The sequence below is a fragment of the Ictalurus furcatus genome, chromosome 25, assembly GCF_023375685.1.
Source record: "Ictalurus furcatus strain D&B chromosome 25, Billie_1.0, whole genome shotgun sequence".
Lineage (NCBI taxonomy): Eukaryota > Metazoa > Chordata > Actinopteri > Siluriformes > Ictaluridae > Ictalurus > Ictalurus furcatus.
In genome coordinates, this window is record NC_071279.1 from 4,054,108 (window position 1) to 4,073,241 (window position 19,134).

Consider the following 19,134-nt stretch of genomic DNA (forward strand, 5'->3'; position numbering starts at 1 on the left):
GGATTTATATCGACAAATTTTAATTACAGACTAAAAAAAATAAAAAATAAAAACCGAAACCTAATCATAAATTACAACATAACAACAACAACAACAACAACAACAACAACAAAAGTAGGAAGACATCTCTTTGGAGCAAAGTTGTCAATTTACTTGAAAGATGATTTAAAGTATATATGCATTTATAATATTATTACAGTGATCTGTAGTGATGTTTTGTCTTTATCTAGCAGCGGTAGTGTGCAATCACGTGACCGCAAACTTCACGACTTCCTTGTAGTTTAAAGATGAGCCCCGCCCCCTTTTCACAGCTTCCTCTTAACCACCCGTAAACATTCAAAACCCGTCAAAAGTCGGTCATTTCTCTGCGCCTGTCACCAGCGGCTTGTTTTTCTCTTCTCGACCTGGATCGGTTATGAACGGGTTCTGCTGGTCTCAGTGTATTCGTACCTTCGATTTCAGACAAAACAAAAACTGGAGCTGGAATGAAAAACAACGACGGCGACCAACAGCTGAAACGGACGGGTTTGTTTTCCCCGGCGCGGTGACTGCACTTCGGCTGACCCTCGACGCGGTGTGAAGCCTGAACACTCTCATTAACCTGCACATACATAAACAGAGCACCATGGAGAGAAGAGTAGGCGACAGGGACGAGAAGAGCAAGTTTGATTTGCTGGAGGACAACTGGATCGACTCCGGGATCGAGTCGTTCGGGTCGTTCAGCAGAGATGATCGGTGCAGTACCACGAGTTCGGTACCGGATCACAGCAGTGGGAGAACAGAGCAGGACAAACTGAGCACGGTTGAGCGTCTGGACTCGTCTTATGGCTCTTCATCTCTGACCACAGAAAGTCTGAGTGATCTTATGGGCAAATGCAACGTTTCGGAGACTCGAGCCGACCAGGGGGTCCAGAACCAGAACCAGTACCTGTACCCAGTGGATTACACCGAAGAGGAAGGAAACCTGCTAACAACCGTCACAGAAGATGGAGACACGTAGGTTCTTCTGAAAATTTAACTCGTGACCTAAAAAAAAAAGGCGTCTAGATTAGATTACAGCTAACTAACTAACTAACTAAACAATTTAACTTTAGTTTTCCAAAACACTATCTAGCATGAGTAATGTTAATGGAAGCTTCCTTGCTGGGAAACAAACAAACAAACAAACAAACAAACAAACAAACCCTCATAGAATTTGTAATGGTTGTAATGGGAGTTGTATTTGTTTTAATGGAAACTGTGTAGGTCTCTACTGGTAATTTTGGTGCCTTTTCTTGATGGCATATGTCATGACTCGTGGATACCATTAAGGACCAGTAATGGTTTTATTGGTGGGCTGATGGTTTGTAATGGTATTTGTAGTGGAAACCATTAGAATTTCTGTGATGGTTTCTATTTTTTTTTGTTTGTTTGTTTTTTAAATAAAAAAATTCCCAGCAGGGTTCTGAGCACCACCACAATCAGCTGATCCTCACACACGGCTCAAAACGACTGGTTAGTACTATTTTTATTTATTTATTTATTTATTTTTCGCACATGAGTAAGAATATTTACATCAAATAAGGCCCTGCTTGTTCAAACCGGGTTTCGCTTATTCAGTGGATGGCCTTTGGTACGTCATTAGAGGTAATGCATGTCAGACGAGATCAGAAACCACACAGGCATAAAGGGCTTTGATGTTCCTAAACGGCTGAGACATGCAGTCAGAAACTTCCACTGAACGCAGTTACAACCAGACAACAAGCTAAATCCAATTATTAACGCAGGCCAGGAGTGTTTAAGGCGTTCAGGTTTTTTCCTGCTCACGGCTCGTTTGATTGAACGTCTGAGCTAATTACTAAGCGAATAGAAAACACCAAAATGTACAGGGTGGTAGTGTGCCAGGACCACGATTCAGAAACTCTGGTTTAAACTAACCACTGACTTCTGCAACGAGTCTCCGTGGCTCCTGGGTTTCATTTCAACCATCTGATTTGAACTATTCAAATTCCCCTTTAACCCTCGCGTATCTGATCACAAAGGGCCGACACAGCTGCAGGTTTTAATTCCAAACAAACATTACCCTTACCATCTTCCTTCACAGAGAACATGCATGGAAGTAGGTCTCCAGGACTCGAGGACATGTATCGACATACCCTAGGTTCAATTATTTGAAGGCTAATTATAATGCATTGGACAGAATGAAAACCTGCAGCCACACCTGGTCTTTGTGTAGATTAGACATCCCTGGGTTGTCTTGTACAGGTAGACTTCAATTATTTTAACTCATAATAGTCTGAAGTCACAGTTCTCATAAATGTATGTATTTTCTCTTTTGTTTACTGAAAGGAACAGATCCAGGTTTGTCTAAAAGTGGTGCTTACATTGTTGTGAGCTTGGAAGAGCTGTTTCAGTCACCATCATCTCATGTAGCGTTAATCATGGCTTGGCATGGCACGGCTGATCGCACGCAGGGTGTGAGAGATGGCCTACTTGTGGGATTTTTTTTTGTTTTGTTTGTTGCTAAAAATTACCCTTTGACTTCAGCAGTGCTTCCTCTATCTTTATATCTGCCAAGAAGTTTAATTTCACAGCTTACGTCAATCCACTGACTTGTGGTTAACAGAAGTAAAGTTGCAACTACTGTATGCTAGGCAGCGTTCGCGTTTCTGAGATCAAGACAGCCATCTTTCTTATACTGGACAAATTTGTGAGTTGCACAGAAAAGCCAATTCCATCGAGTTGTCGACTGGATTAAAAAAAAAAAAAAAATGTAATTGTATACCTTTTTTTTTTTTTTTTTTTTTTTTTTTATATAAACATAAACCATGGCACCCAGATGAATGCAATTCTCTGAGCAGACCCACAACTAAATATTGGCATGTGCTTCTTGTGTATTTTCTATAAGGAAAATAGGTTAAAAGCTTTGAGTTTTGTGGTAATAGATATGCCTTGATGACTGCAGTGTAGATTCATGGTCTAGTGTAATGTCTGTAGTGATTCACACTCGTGTGATTTACGTTAAAGTTCACTAATCTAACATTGCATGCAGTTACACACACACACACAGACACACACACAGACACACACGCGTCTAGAAACTCTGTCTCGCTTATCGGTGGCGCATCTGCGCAAGAAAGCAGAAGTACACCATGGCAGTGGAATTTCCCCAGCGCTCTACTGGAAACACATTCTGATACCTCCGTGCTACAAAAAGAGCATATGGTTAAGGGCTTGGAGGACTGATGCATCAACACACATGTACACTTGAACTTGGTTGCAAAATTGTACATTTTCTGGAAACGTTAGTCAGTGCAACAATTAAAAATAGCTATACGATTTTGCAACAAAACAAAAAAATATATATACATTGCTAAAATTTTATAGCTAAAAGTCAACGTCATGAGCCTAAAACCTGACTCGCAGTGCAGCCTAGAGTGACTGAAATGAATTCTAAATTATACATCAGGAGTGAAGTGATGGGATAAAACCGGTGTAATTATAACGCACTGTATACATGCTTCTGCACGTATAACTAACTGAACTGCGGTCTGTCCGTGTTCTCTGTACTCCTGGACGAACGCTGTTTCGTTTCACTGTGTACTGTACCAGCTGTAGATGGTTGAAATGATAGTAAAGCGACTTGAACTTGTGAACAAAGCATCGCTACAGTGAGAAATGATGGACGCATGAGTCAACGCTCTTAGGATTTTACTGCAGAAAGGAAAGCCTTGCAGACCTAGTCTATGTGTTCTTTGAATGTTTGTTTCTTGGAAACGTCTGATTTGTCATTTTATCAGATGTTAAGAAGGGTCAGTGAGGGTTCATGTATAGCAAGATCCATCGGCAGACAGAACACACTCATTTCATGTCTTTATCAATGCTGTGAGACCTCGTGAAATCCCCACAAGCTCTATCCAGGAGGAGCGATTTCTCACTTCTGGAAAGGACTTTCACTTCAGGGCTGCTGACAAAATACTTCTGAGAAATTCCACTGTTTCTTCCTCGTATTTATCATTTACTGAAAGTGAAATAATTGTTCATTGATACAAGGTGCACTTGGTTGGTGTCCTGGTGTATGACTTGTGTTTGGGTTTTTTTTTCTTTTTTTTTTTTAGAGCAACACTTCCTGTTTGATACTCGAGCTGTGAGAAGGAGCACAGCCAAGTGACCTTATTAGTAGTAATATCAGATATAGTTGAAATACATCGATGTGTTTTTTTAAAGAAAACAAACAAAAAAAAGTATAACAAGCGGAGTAATATAGTGGTCTTGTATCATTATAATAAATTATGAGGCATGTAAAGTTACAAAATTTTCGTATTTTATTAAGTTTCATATTGTATTAAATTTTCATACTAAGCTTTAATATCGGTACTTACCTAATGCAGACGTACTTTTATTATAAAATATAACCATTACACTATATGTAAACGGTATAATACAGCACGGTAAAATCGTTCCTTTTTTGATAACGTCATTCTTAGGCATGTGATTTTTTTTTTTCCAGAATTATTGGCAGCCTTGGTAAAGACGGCTGACGAAGGTTGCGAACAAGGATCGTGGTGGCTCTTCAGCTTTATCTTTAGCACGCTGGAAATAGGAAGGAAAGCTAACCTTTTAACTGAAGTAAATCTAGAAACCCTTATAGAAAATCCACATTTTGATGAAAACAATGTCATACTTATTTGCACCCCTCCTCCATTTAGTACTTCTTGCGACCGATTACAGCAATGAGACTTCTCCTGCGATACTTCTTCATTTCATCACACTTTTTTTTTTTTTTTTTAATAGGGTTTAGGTCAGGAGACTGGAATGGTCATTTAGGAAAACTTGATTTTATGGTATTTATGTCCTGGATGTATGTTTTGTACTTGATGGTCCATGATGCCTTGTATCCTAACATCACCGGTCCTCCATCATACTTAACATTGGGGATTAGGTTCTTTTCATTCTTTTTATATTTCTGTCTCATCTGACCATAGACTCCATTTCCAGAAGCATCCAGCAAACTCCAGGCCTTTACGTTTGTGGTTAGATTAAAGGAAAGGCTTTCTCCTGGCACAGCTGTATAGTTTATTGACCTGGTCATGGCATCTAATAGCAGATTTGCAGACTTGGTGACAATCTCCAACCATGATCGTCTAAGCTCTCTTAGCTCCTCACTGTGCACCGGGGCAAACTTGGGGATGTACATTTGCATCCTCCTCCAAGCAGGTTCACCTCAGTGCCTGTTGTTTTAAATAGCTTAATTATTAGCCTAAAATCAGAAATAGCCGCCTTCATCTTCATTGCATCAGTCATTGTCTGATTCACAAAGCGCGCGGAAGTTTATCTACTTTCATTTGTGCATTCTTGATGAATGGCTAAGGGGTTTTTGGCAACCCGCCTCTTGAGCTGCCTTTTCATTGAGGTGGCTTTTAAAGGAATGTTTCCGCCAAGAATGACCGTTTACGCGTTTTTCCTGTATGCACGTACATATATAAAACGATAAAAATATGTAAAGATCATTCTTGACTGAAACATTCCTTTAAAAGCCATCTCTTCTGTGAAAAGGCAGCTCAGGGGCGTGTGTTAAAGAGTCATGTCTTTGCAGTCGTGTACGGTTTCCTGTGCTCTTTAACCTCCTTATCGTAGTGTTTGTTTCCTCCTTTGCATTCTGAATGGGGTCAACTACTTTTCATCTGAACGCGTGGTTTTAATTCAACTCCTTTTCTAAAACCTGATCTAATTTTAAAGTGTAGTTTTCCAAGAACCGGATACAACCGCGCTGAGCTGTGCGCCCCGACTTGAATGCGGTGTGTAGAAAAGTTCCAGTGTTGTGCAACTCCTGTGCCTCTCGCTCTGCATGGGTGTGAAGAATTTCTTAGTATTATTTATTTACCCCGTATTGTTCTGCGTCACAGATTATGAAACACTTTCCAATGTCGGTGTGTGGTCTTCTGTTCCCTCTTTCCCCATCTGAATGTGATTAAATATAACACTGCATTATTTAACCCAGTGCATTATTTAATTTTTTTTTATTCTTTTTTTTTTTTTTTATATATATATATACATCATTCCTGTCCAGTTTTCTCCATTTGGCAATAATCCATGAAGTGGAGGAATTCGCCCACCAGCTCATAAATCTGTTCCCCAAAGAGATCCTGGACATCCAGAATAATCTATATCAGGTAACACTTCCCTCATTTCATAGAATGTGATATTTTTGGTCTCTTGCTTTTGTCTTCACTAACACAGCCAGCCAATTCAGTGTGAAACGTGTATGTAGTGCTTTTCAGGATTGTATTGGTTATGTCATTTCTGTTGTAAGGGGAAACTCCATCTTAAGCTAGAAATGTCATCAGACTCAGGGGTTTCACTGATTTCCATATTTTTATTCAAAAATACTACTCCTATCATATTTTCCATTACAGAGATTTTTATTTTTCCTAAGTTGCATACAATTTGTGAAGGAGGATATGATATGGGTTGGTGTGTTTTAAAATGACCTTTCGGTATCACTGATAACACTAACTGCTCAACTTCTTAAACTGAGATTAAGATTATCGCAATATTTGTATTGTGACCTCACAGTTTCTGTAGTAGTAATAGGGACGTGAAGACGAGTTCATTACGAGTTCGTCGAAGTCATTGGAAAGAGCGCGGAAGTTGCTAGCCAGCTAAGTCCACAGAATAGTGAGGTCACCAAATAGCAAAATGGGGGAAACTACATTAAATTGACTCCTCGCTAATCGGGGTGTTATGGTTTGGAATGTTTCATTTAATTGTGTCGGTATCAGTCAGCAGTTTACAACACACGAGCTGGTAGTGAAAATTACAGGGAAAATTTGTTACGGAATCTTTGTAGAAGAGACTCTTCGCCACATCGTGGTTTATATATTAAGAAAAATAAAAATCGAAAGGCAAGATCAAATTGTTCTACTTTTTTTTAAAATTATTTTTGAGAACACGTTTTTTAAAAAAAGAAATAAAATCTCTTTACATCGTCAGGTCTTGAGAGCATGGCAGTGAGGGGAAAAGTGGCATGCTGAGACCAAAAAAAAAAACCCCTAGCAAAGCTTTGTGCAGGGCTCCTTCGCCAAAATTCGATGGGTTTAGATTGTTTCATTCTGGTCAGCAATGCCATGTCTGTGCGTTTGATCGCTGTGTATGATAAAGTTATGTAAATGCCATCACTGCTCCCTGCCCTGAGAAATGGAGGTTGGAGCTGTACTATTTAAGGCGAGTCCAAACAAAGGGGCGTTGTGAAATCCAACCTACATTTTTGGAGAGTCCCAGGCTGACGCAAAAAGAATAAGAACCGCTGGAATAAGGAAACTGATCAAGTTAAAAATAAAAAATAAATGGGTGGGCGGTTATAGATGCAAATTCATTTAAATCTTTGCTTTGAAACCTGTGACTAACTGTGACATGGTAACACCCTCACTCGCGAAGTTAATATGACGTCTCCTCATTAGCCCATTTAAATCTGGAATCTGTAGTGAGGGTAGGAAGTGAAAGGTAGAACACATCTGTAGGTTAAAGGCTTTTAGGTAGGCATTTTAATGATTTTAGTGTATTTTAATTTTCTAATTTTATTCCATCTTCAGACCTCAAACCCATTATAAACTCGATTTACAACACACGGGTGAAGATCCTCCTTTATGCCCCTTATGTCAAAGTCCAATATCTCTGAGGCATATTTTAATGGACTGTGATGGGTTCAACTCCTCTGTGACTTTATTATTATTATTATTATTATTATTATTATTCGATTGATTCATCTGAAAAGATTTTTAATGACGTGAGGCCAGAATTCGTTTTAGATTTTTAAAGATAAAATTCTTCATATTTTGCTACAAATAGCCATGGTAGTTGGCATGGTGTTTAAATTACAAACAAAGGAACACGTCAAATTTGTCCATATTTTATACATTTCCATTAATACTGAGATTTCATGAAAATGTTGTTACTGTGCCAAGCAGTGTCTTTTGGAGCATAAAGATTTAGACATGCAGTTAAATGGCTTTTACTTGTTAGCTACATTAGCCTAATAGCTCTAGTGCATCAGACATCACATGTTTGATTATATTTGGGGTAAGAAGAACGTTGTGTGCGTTTTGATTTTTGGCTGATTTGCGCTAGCATGCAGTATCTGAAAGAATCGTGGCGTATCGGTGCTGCACTGCAGAGTGTCTCGAATGAGAAGCCTATTAAGTGAGAAGAAGCAAATCTGTTGCAGTCAGCACTCAAAACATGTGACTAATGGAAATGTAGTAGTGCACCAAGCTTACCGAAATCCACGTAAGCAGGTCGGGGCTTTGGTCGGATTAGTCAGTAACACCTCAGCACTACAAGTGAGCACTCTTAAACTGAGTAAGCTATGTAGTGGTGTTCTCGTTCTGCTGGGGTAGGTTCAGTCTAATTCACTATGCACTGCTGCTATCAAAAGACCATGGATGAGTTACTATATGATGCAAGCGTTTAACAGATGTGTGTTTCACTCTTACAAGATCCCCTTTAATGAGGTCTCATGCCACACATGGGGCAATAATATACTCTATATATGAAAATTTGTGCTCTCATGTTAAGTTTTCCCCTTTGTACATTATTGTATTCGAACAGTTTTCTTGTTTAAAAGATATGCAAATGTGACGACGCTGAAAAATGTCTTCAATAATGATGATTGTTCTACAATATACTACAGTAGTCCGTAAACAAGTTATCAGCCCATAGCTCTAAAATAATAATCCTATCATTTCATGAAACACCAAAAATGGCATTAGTGTAAACTGTCATTTTGTAACGTCAGGCGTCTTGTTGCCGAGCTCCATATTTATATTTATACCGTAAAACTATGGTGCAATTTGGGGAAACACCGCATTTAAACGTAATCCAAATTCACGATCAACGTTTTCACGTTATAGAAAAGGCCAATGATTTTGTATGTGCTGTTCTATTTGTCTAAAACGTGTTTAAAAATGAATGTTTAGCTCAGAATAAACATGTTTTATTTCGTTCTTAATATCTTCAGCTGACCGGTAGAGTAAAGATCCTGTCCCAGTGGAACTTTGTGGAGGAGTTAGCAGTTGAGCAAGTTTAGACGTGCCGTTTTTACTGTATTCGAGAACTTATTCTGGTTTTACCAGCTTTGCAAATAATTGATAAATAAATTTAATTAGAATCATTAATAATTGATATCCCAAAGATAATTGAGGGGCATCTAAATCACTCACACTGCTAAAATCAGCGCTTCCTCTATTTTGGATCTAGAAAGACCGCATCCTTCGTAAGAACCGTTTAGAGGAAAACACTGCTGTTGAGTTCCCCAGTTGTGAAATTTATTTGCCCGAAAATTGTCGATTTAGTCAAATCGTTCTTCTTGTTACTGTGAGTAATTTCTGAGAACCATGATACTCTCAGAAAAGTGTATTAGTGATATGAATCATTTATTGCAGTGTCAATATCGTATCGTGTATAACATCTTAACCAAGTAAAAAGATTTAGCTAGATAATATTTCCATCCTGCTTATCCTACACGGGGTCACAGGAAGTCTGTTGAAGGGAGATCAGGGCAAAGGGTCGGGGACACTCTGGACAGGGTGCTAACCCATCGCAGGGCACAATCTCGCACACTCCGGACAATTTGGAAATGTCAATCATGTATTTGGGAGGAAACCGGAGTACCCGGAGGAAACCCCCAAAGCACGGGTAGAGCATGCAAGCTCCGTGCAGAGGCAGGATTCGAACCTCCCATTCCCGCCCACCCCCAATAATATTCAGCTTAGTTAAATAATTCGCACCTAAATGTAAATCATCACCTAAATGCTGACGTGCAGGTGTACTCTGTTTTGGAAAGCAATGTTGCTGAGACGATTTTTCTGCCTGATCTTCTCACTCAGACGCCGCTGCACCTGGCCGTCTACCTGAACCAGGTGTCCGTGGTAAAGGCTCTGGTGGCGAACGGTGCATGTCTAGAGCTCCAGGACCAGGATGGAAACACGCCGCTCCACGTGGCCTGCGAACAAGGCAGGTTCGATTGTGCTAATGAGATGCTCCGTCAGGCTTCGCCCTCCATGCTGACCCCGGTGTTCGAGACACAGAACTGGAGAGGTAATACTGCAGCACACTACATTTTAATAAATATATATGAAACGGTCTAGGAACCATTTCAGCGGCAGGACAACGGCAGTTATGTTTTTGGCCTAGTGACTGTCTAGAATTTCCCAGGCTAGCTTGTGTAACAGCTTTTCTCTGCAATATAGAATGTCACAACAGAGACAAGAGTAACCATAAGGATTCTGTGGCAAGGTAGTTAACTGAAGTCATTCTGACGAATAGAGAAGTATGTTTGCTGTCAGTGGTGACACTTCTGGTCTGATTGATGATGGTTGTTGTCGGGAAGCATCACTGCCTTCACTGACCATTTACAGAACACTTCACCAAACGAGATGATAAGGAAGTGCTTGTGAGCGATCGGTACTCAATTAAAATGAGCACAATAAATCAGAGCAACTGAATGAAATAAAATAACAGCGACCTTCCTTAACCTTCCCAAAATCGTTCCGCTTCTGAAGAACAGAAGTCCAAAACGTCTTTTATTTAAAAAAAAAAAAAAGAAAAAAAAAAAATATATAGATAGTCTTGGTTCTGACCTCTGATTGGCTGAGCTTTGTTCAAAGCCGTTATATATAATAACTGAATTCTGTATTAATGCAATGATTAATGCTAATCATTATGACATCGTTCTGTCCATTGAATACCTTAATCCTAATTTCTGCCTGTTTTGTTGCTCAGTGACTAGAGGTTACTCTTAACTGACTATATTTTGTGGCAGAAGAATTGCTTATAGCGAATATTACTACTAATACGTTTAAATGTTTATTGAACACTGGATTTTATCATATTAATTTTGTCACAGTTTTGCTCACAGTGGTTCGATCACTTTTAGATATGACGCTAAGCGATTTGCCTAAAATCCCCTTAACCCTGTGATAAAATCTATGTAACTCACATCCTCTCGTAGCTTAGTTTTGGTGTACACCTTCACAGACTGGCCTGTTTATCAGCTACACATGCCATGTGCGGATATTCTTTATCCCCCTAGTGAGGTCCTCCTACCGTACAGACCACTTGAGTGCATAATTCATCAGCACACTTCTACTTAAAGACTAGATCTCATCTTTCTCCAAGCTCACGGAGTGTGTTAATCGTCCTCTGGCCTTTCGGGTTCAGTGTCTTATCACTGTTCGCTGGGTATTTTTCATTGCTGGTCTGTTTTTAAAAAAAATAAATAAATAAATCCCAACAGTTCTGCTATGCCTGATTGGCTGGTACAACAATAACGCACGTTGCCGTGGCGTCGTTGCTGCTGTTCTGAGAATGGTCCGACGCCCAAATGATATCTGCTCATCAGTGATCCTGTAGAGGTCTATTTCCATTAATGGTCAGACTTCACAGAGTGAGAGATGATCTTCATTTAGTGATTGTACACCTACAAAGTGATCTATCTATGTCGTAGGTGTACCTGATAAACAGGTGTGTGTGTGTGTGTGTGTGTGTGTGTGTGTGTAGTAGGGGCTGATTCATTCACTTCCCTCTAAGCAGTATGAAAGCGTAATATGATATCCTCATGTAAAGGTTTTAGTTAACGTTTCATCCTTCCTGTTTGCTTTCAAGTTTTCTGCGTATCTGGGCAACTTGCACCAAAACAAGGACGTTAAGCACAATACATAAAGTGCTGGCATTTTAATGCGAGAGATCATTTTCCATTTGTCTAGGCCTTTTAGCGAACAGAAACGTAGCAGTAAGGGAACAGGGAAGTCCGTGTAAAGGTTTTGGAATTGACATCCGCATTGACGTTGCAGTTTTAACAGTGTCCTCCTTTTGGTTTGAAGTTAGAGCTTCGTGATGAATACCACAAAATCACAGTCTATTTATTTATTTATTTATTTATTTATTTATTTATTCGTATTCTATCATGTTCTGCGTTCATACCGCAGCGCTGTCGAATTCTTCATTCTGATTGGTTAGAAGTTGTTTTTGATCTTTATTACGCTCGTTTCCATAGTAACAGCCTGCAGACGCTCCACAACACAAAACAACGAAGACGCGTAAGCATCGATTATGGAGACGTTTTATGTAACGTTTATGGAAAGAGTCTCGGGTGTCAGCGCTTTGTAAGGGTTATTAGTACGTTTTCTGCCACAGGGATGTCTTCGGGACTCAGGAGTTTGCGCTTTCCAGTTTCTCGGTAACACGACAACATGTTTGTCTTATAAAACTCGAGAGAGGGGAAAGAAAGAAAAAAAAAAAAAGAAGACCGGCTAGTGAGGGAACAACTATTTATAGCTGCTATAATGTACGTGACAACAGGGACTAGCCTGTCTGCAGACATTCCATAACAACTACATAACACTAAACGGTTCCAAGTACTTTGTCGTTCTTCAATAAGTAAATAATTGTAATCATTGACTAATTACTGTGGTATGAGCGGAATAAAACCGTAATAAACCGTCGTGTAGTAACGGTCCGACGTGTTCAAAATACCACACACGCAGTCACGTTAAATATGAAAGGATTTTGGGGTATTAATCTGGGATCACGTTGCTAATCCACTATACTTTGGGAGATTTAAATAAATAAATAAATAAATAAATAAATAAATAAATAAATGTTGTGTGACATCACCGCTAGCACAATTCAGCATTGCACCTGACGGTGCCACACACCAATAGTGCCTAGAACCTCTTGGTGTAGCATACAGTATATGACACCCGGTCCATTCTCCACTAGATGCATGTACATGCAACCAAATAATCCGTTAGTAATCGGATCGAAAAGCCTTCACGTAAACACCCCGATCGATCCAATCGAGCTTGAATGGAATTTCGATTGGATTGAAAGTGTAGATCTGAAAAAATCCATTAAAGAGGGGAAAAAATAGCCACGTGAACGCTTGAATCTGACTCGCATGCGCAGTGCAGTGAAACCCGACAACAGACGCTCTGCACTTTCGCAGACGTTTTTGTTCAGAATGTATATAACGCACGTGTAAACGAATATCTGAATCGGCTTGCGGTGTTTAGGGTTCGTATAAACGGTACTTTCGGATTGTGCGATCGGATTGAATTCGTTCTGACCGATGAAACCGGGTGCGTGTAAACATACCTACTGATCTGTAGCTCGGCCTCTTGGGTATGTTAACGAGTTTCGGCAAATTCTAGTACAAATATTTTGTGCAAGATTTTAGGATATGTTTCGGGTTTTCTTAAATCATACAGAAGCATATCTTTTGTTCTTTCTTTGTTATTTAAATAAATGCACCATTAAGGATTTTTGTTTTGTTTTCTTAAACCAGGTCTGACTTGCCTACACGTTGCCACACTGCACAAACAACACAGAATCATGAAAATGATGATTAAGAAAAGTGTGGATCTGAACCTGCAGGTGAGAAGTGAGAGGAGCTTTTATGCAGTTATAAAAAGACCAAGCTTTCCTTTCTCTAAGCTGCACTACCTGTTTGCATCTCATTGCTGGATGCCTGACGTTGCAGTATCTGCTTGTAACTTGGCTTTTTTTCAAACAGGATGGTATTACAGACCATATAACAGTGCAGTAACCATTTATAGAAAGCTTCAAAATATAGAAACGTTGATTTTCGTAACTTTTATATTGTAGATCACCCAATTTTTATACCTTAATTAGCGCAGACTGTTTTTTTTTTTGTTTGTTTTTTTCTTCTTCTTTAGATCTAACAAATACTAACACATTGTCATAACGCTTATATAAGCACGAATCAAGCTTTGGCCCTGCTTTTTGACACGTACTGACCCTGCTACACGTCTGCCCTCAGGAGGGAACGAGTGGGAAAACGGCGTTACACATGGCCGTGGAGCTGCATGACGTGGATGCAGTGATTCTGCTGCTAAAAAGAGGCGCCAACGTAGATGCTGCTATGCTAAACGGTTGCACGGCACTCCACCTGGCAGTCGGGCGTCAAGACACCGCCATCACCAGCCACCTGTGCCAGGCAGGAGCTGATAAAATGATTCGCAACATGGAGGACGAGACCGCGTTGGACCTCGCCGACGGCAACGATGACGTAAGAATGATTCGATTTCAACACCGAGACAGCAAACCCCCCCCCCCCAAAGTCCAGCCTTTATAAGTCCAAATACAGCATTCTCACCTTCATATGAGTCATGTATTTGCATGAAATAATCCAAATCCACTTATAAGTGAAGTAGAACCCAATGCTATCACTGAAATGTGCAGGTAAAGGTCTTGTATACATGCCCAAATCCTGAGGTTTCATCCTGCTGGTTGCCATTATATCAGTATCATTTTTACTGAGTATGATTTTCACTTCCTGGTGTCAGAAGCGCTAAGTCACATGACCTCTAACTGAAATGCCCGTGAAAAGGCAGTTGTGGTTCTTCTAACTGATGTCATGCAAATCTTGATCATTAGTAGTTTTGATTTTTGTGTTGAATGCTTCCTTCATATTCTGAGCGTTCTCTTTTTCGGAACAGCTCACTGGCACTACACGAATAACCTGAATTCCTTGAAGAGCTCTACTTTTAGAAGAATTAGTCATTTGACTATAATATCTGCTCATTTCTCGGCTTCCCCCTTTAAATCCCGAGTGAACTCAAATCACTACCTGCTTTCGGATGAGATTAACGTTGGACATGATACGCGGGACAAAGCTAACTGAAGCTAAAGCCTTCTAAAGATGAGATCGAGCCAAAGTTGGTAAAAATAAAACATTTCTGAATTGCCAGAGATTTACGACAGGCTTCCATGTTTATTATTGTGTTTAGTTTTTTGTCTAGTTTTCATCGATTATACAGTGGTGCTTGAAAGTTTGTGAACCCTTTAGAATTTTTCTATATATCTGCATGAATATGACCTAAAACACCAACGGATAGTCCTAAAAGTCGATAAAGAGAACCCAGTTAAACAAATGAGACAAAAAAATATTATACTCGGTCATTTATTTCTTGAGGAAAATTATCCAATATTACATATCTGTGAGCGGCAAAAGTATGTGAACCTTTCAGTGCTTTCAGTATCTGGTGTGACCGCCCTTGTGCAGCAATAATTCAAACTAAACACTTCTGGTAACTGGCGATCGGTCCTGCACATCGGCTTGGAGGAGTTTTTTTTTTTTTTTCCTCAGTACAGAACAGTTTCGACTCTGGGATGTTGGTGGGTTTCCTCCTCACATGAACTGCTTGCTTCAGGTCCTTCCAAAACATTTCTATTGGATTAAGGTCAGGACTTTGACTCGGCCATTCCAAAACATTATTCCACCAGATTTATGTATAGCAGAAATTTTTATAAAGCGTTCACAAAAATGACAGCACCACTGTGTGTTACGCTATTGATAATACTGATAAGGATTTGTGAGATTGTTATTACACACATGGCGAAGATGAAACTGATGAATACTGAAAACTTCCAGTGACCTTTACACACGATCAGATTTTTAATTTTTTTTTAAAAATTTATTTTATTTTAAAAATGGATGCAGTGTCAGGACCATGTCTAAGTGATGACTGTGTTTGCCTTTCAGATACTTGCACTACTGCCGTTTGATGACATCCAGATCATGGGCAGGACTGTCAGCTTGAACTACTGAGTGTGAAAATCGGCGTGTTCCTCTATCTGTAAACTCTGGGGACTTCAATTATTACCATTTTTACATGGCTTTACTTTCTATGACCTTGTTTATTTTAAATGTTGATTACATTAGAGCTGTTAATTTATACATGAGTTTGGGGTGAAGTTTTTATTTTCCAAATCTGTTCCAAATTGTTCTGTAGTAATCAAATGAACGTCCTGGTTTTTTGTTGTTTTTTTTTTTGTTGTTGTTTGTTTGTTTGTTTTTTTTTCTCTTCTATATTCATCTATATTTCAGTTTCTGGTGGTTGCTTCTTAACCATTTAATGCCACACATGCTGAAATGTGTATGAACGTATAGCTTGAATTATCGAATACCTCATACAGTATGGAAACGGACATTAAAAATGTTAGGTTATGAAAGTGACTGTATCACTTCGGAGAAGGATGAGGAGGCTCAGATAAGGAGTAAGAACACAAATCGTAGTTTACAGCATCACTCAACTTTTCTGGTTTAGGGAAATGTCCCTTTTGAGTTTTAAACTGACTTCAAGTAACAAGTTTGTCGAATCCTTTTTTTTTTTTTTTTTTTTTTTTTTTTTTATAACCCCGCCTTCCCGGGTTGTTTTTGTTAAACTCTGTAATTTCCCTCATGTAAATAATTCTGGTATTGACCTAGCAGGGATATACTATTGTTTGGTTTCATGCTTCTTAAAATTGTTTGTAAATGACAGTATTGTTACTCAAGTAGAATTTCACTGGCTGCACATCATGCTCACGTGGTGGATTTACTGATTTTATTGAAAGCCCGCTTCTGTTCTGACGAAAATTAGATTTATATAAAGTTCCTCCATTAGCCATCAGCCAAGGTTACAAGCTATGAGGTTAACGAAGCGAACACGTAATAGAGATCGTTTTCACTGCTTTCCGTAAATAAACAGTTTGTAAATATAACAAGGATACTTGTATATTTGTTGTATTTACATCAAAGTTCTTGGTTGAGAGACTTTGGTTTTTTATCGTGTTTTATTGGGTTGTTTTTTTTGTTTTTTTTTGCATTAGCAATATTAGCCACTTAGTGCAAAACTAAACAATGCTAGTGTCCAACATCACCCATATTTTGGCCGAAGGTGTGTGAATGTTTTTTTTTTCTTTTTCCAATGATCTACCACTTTGACGTTACCTGCACACCAAGTGATCCGTTTTGCAGTATGTGGCTTCAAATTTGAAATGATGCATACCAATGCCAAATGTATATTAAGACCAACTCCAGCCATGAACTGTAGAAAAATAACCGAATCTAATCTCTCAGTTTATCAGCCATGAGTTCAGGCCTTTGCTCCTCAGCTACCAGACTTGAGAATAGTTTCGCACCACCACTGTAAAATGTGATTGGTGTTTGTAGACTGATTCAACGTGTATCCGCTGCCGATGAAGCATAGAGAATTCTTTCGAATGGTTGCTAAATCGGTTGTCCGTGTACGCAATAAGAATGCATGTAGAAAGGATCTTCAGCGATCAACCTTAATCCTAAATATTCGATCCATCACAGCAATCGTTGTCTGCAAATATTTCATACGTATTTTAATATATATCATTTCTATTCATATAAACTGTAACAGTTATTAGAATTTGTATTAACATGCGAAAGAGTTAAATATCCATGTATAAGCTTGTGCAACTGTGTGTTTTATGTAGTTTTTTTTCTGTTGTTTTGGGGTTTTTGTTTTTTTGTTTTGTTTTTTTGCAGAATTTGCTCCTTTTACTACACCCTATTGATACGTTTTGAACAGTTGGAGAAAAAAAATCTGTATTTCTGGCAAATTCACAATAATTAACCCGGAACAGTTGATGGATTTTAATGGTTTAACCAAGGATTTCAAAAACATGTTTGATATGCTCATAAACTTGTTGCTTTCTTTTAAATGTCATTAAATCCACACTTGCAAGATGTACAGTTACAATCTTATACATATGCATTTTGAAACAGCACAAGAAAGGATTACTTTGTATTGAAGTTATAGTAACAAAAAGTCACTTTGTCGTATATGTGTTCCATCTGAAAAGCCCTTTTGCATCGTATGAGTTTTAGCGTTTGTAGTAAAAAATAAAAAAAATACACAAAAAAAAGTATTTTTGTTTGTTTGTTTGTTTGTTTGATAAGGTTGGTCGTACCTTTTAAGGTTTGATATGTCACAGCATGGCATCAGATTTGCCACATGGTTTTATCAGAATGACACCCAGGTATGCAGTTAACAGGTTATGTCCCTGCATTACTGCTTAAATGACATTAACTCGGAGATGTGCTATAATTAAAAAAAAAAAAAAAAAAAAAAGGTTCAAATTATTAGATACAAATTATAAAAGAAAGACTTCCTAACTTCTCGTAACTCCTTGTCTCTGATGGCCAAAAACTGTCACGGTCCTTTGATACTGATGTTCTGTGAAGAATCACTTTGATATTGACTTCAATTTCAAAGTTGACAATGTAAATGTGTGCAAGACAATCACAAAGATGATTGTATTCTGTCTCCAAGGTCTGGGACGTTCTCTCCACTGCTGACAGCAAGAAACTGTCATTTTTAATGATCGCATCGCTCCTGACGTCAAACCACTTCACTGACTTTTAAAAGAGTATGAAAATACACTTCATGAACATTTTGCATTGGCTTGTTTTTGCTCTTATTTAATAGTGTCTTTTTACTCTTATATTTCTGTTACAGTTGCTTTGTGTGAAACATTTTGGGAACGTTTTATTTTTAAAAAGTACCTTATAAATAAAATGATACATCTTCATGAAGGTAGTCTGTGTTTATCGATCTCATTACCCCATCTTACTGGGTAGAAGAGACATCAGAGCAGCAACATGAAAGGGAAGAAGGTCACGTCAGAAACATTTGACAAGAAAATTTCCTGTTTGTATAGCAAAATAAAACCTCAGGTGTCATGTGAATGAAGTGCTGTGTCCATACAGGCAAGTGAATGATTTGGATGGAGGGAATTCCCATTACTTGTTTTCCATATTATTTCCTGGTTTGAAACTATTTATGTTAAATCAATCATATAGTAAACTTCTGTGCTTATTTCTTATTTCTAAAAAAAAAAAAATTACATTTAATTGTAAAAGTGTTATGTTTATGGGGAAATAATTCATAGCTTTTGGAATTATTTTTTGTATAAGATTCTATTGTAAAGTTAGTATCATGAATCAGGACATACTGAGGCCTATGGCTCATAATGGCCACAAATAAATATCACACCTGCATTTGATTATAATGGCCACTAACAATTTACCTACTCTCACATCAAGATAGGATTTTATATCATCATGACTTATTGATTTTTGCCCATTACTTTTGGATTACATGACCATGACATTGCAAATAGTTGACACTCATGGTTCTCAAAGTGGGATCTGAGAAGTACAGTCATACAGAGAGCCCACAATTTATTACATTTTATTACAGTGGTGGAAATCACAACCCACCAATATAAAAATTATTATATTTATTATTGAGATCACATACTTTTTAGGCTATTTGACTG

The 19,134-nt window shown here is 38.5% G+C and overlaps 1 protein-coding gene across 1 annotated transcript; it reads left to right on the plus strand.

Annotated features, from left to right (window-relative positions):
- Window positions 1-234: 234 nt before the first annotated feature.
- nfkbie (nuclear factor of kappa light polypeptide gene enhancer in B-cells inhibitor, epsilon) lies at window positions 235-17,718 on the plus strand. Its single transcript, XM_053614088.1, has 6 exons — window positions 235-996; window positions 6,050-6,152; window positions 9,864-10,074; window positions 13,322-13,410; window positions 13,817-14,065; window positions 15,542-17,718. Exons 1-6 carry the CDS (start codon window positions 626-628, stop codon window positions 15,605-15,607), a joined length of 1,089 nt encoding a protein of 362 aa, XP_053470063.1. The 5' UTR covers window positions 235-625; the 3' UTR covers window positions 15,608-17,718.
- Window positions 17,719-19,134: the final 1,416 nt, after the last annotated feature.

What these genes read in the sequence shown, in the direction of transcription:
- nfkbie (XM_053614088.1), top strand. Translation starts at nt 626, where the DNA reads ATGGAGAGAAGAGTAGGCGACAGGGACGAGAAGAGCAAGTTTGATTTG. An exon ending in GTCACAGAAGATGGAGACAC is followed by an intron (nt 997 to 6,049) that starts GTAGGTTCTTCT and finishes ATTCCTGTCCAG; the next exon opens with TTTTCTCCATTTGGCAATAA. An exon ending in TCGCCGACGGCAACGATGAC is followed by an intron (nt 14,066 to 15,541) that starts GTAAGAATGATT and finishes TTTGCCTTTCAG; the next exon opens with ATACTTGCACTACTGCCGTT.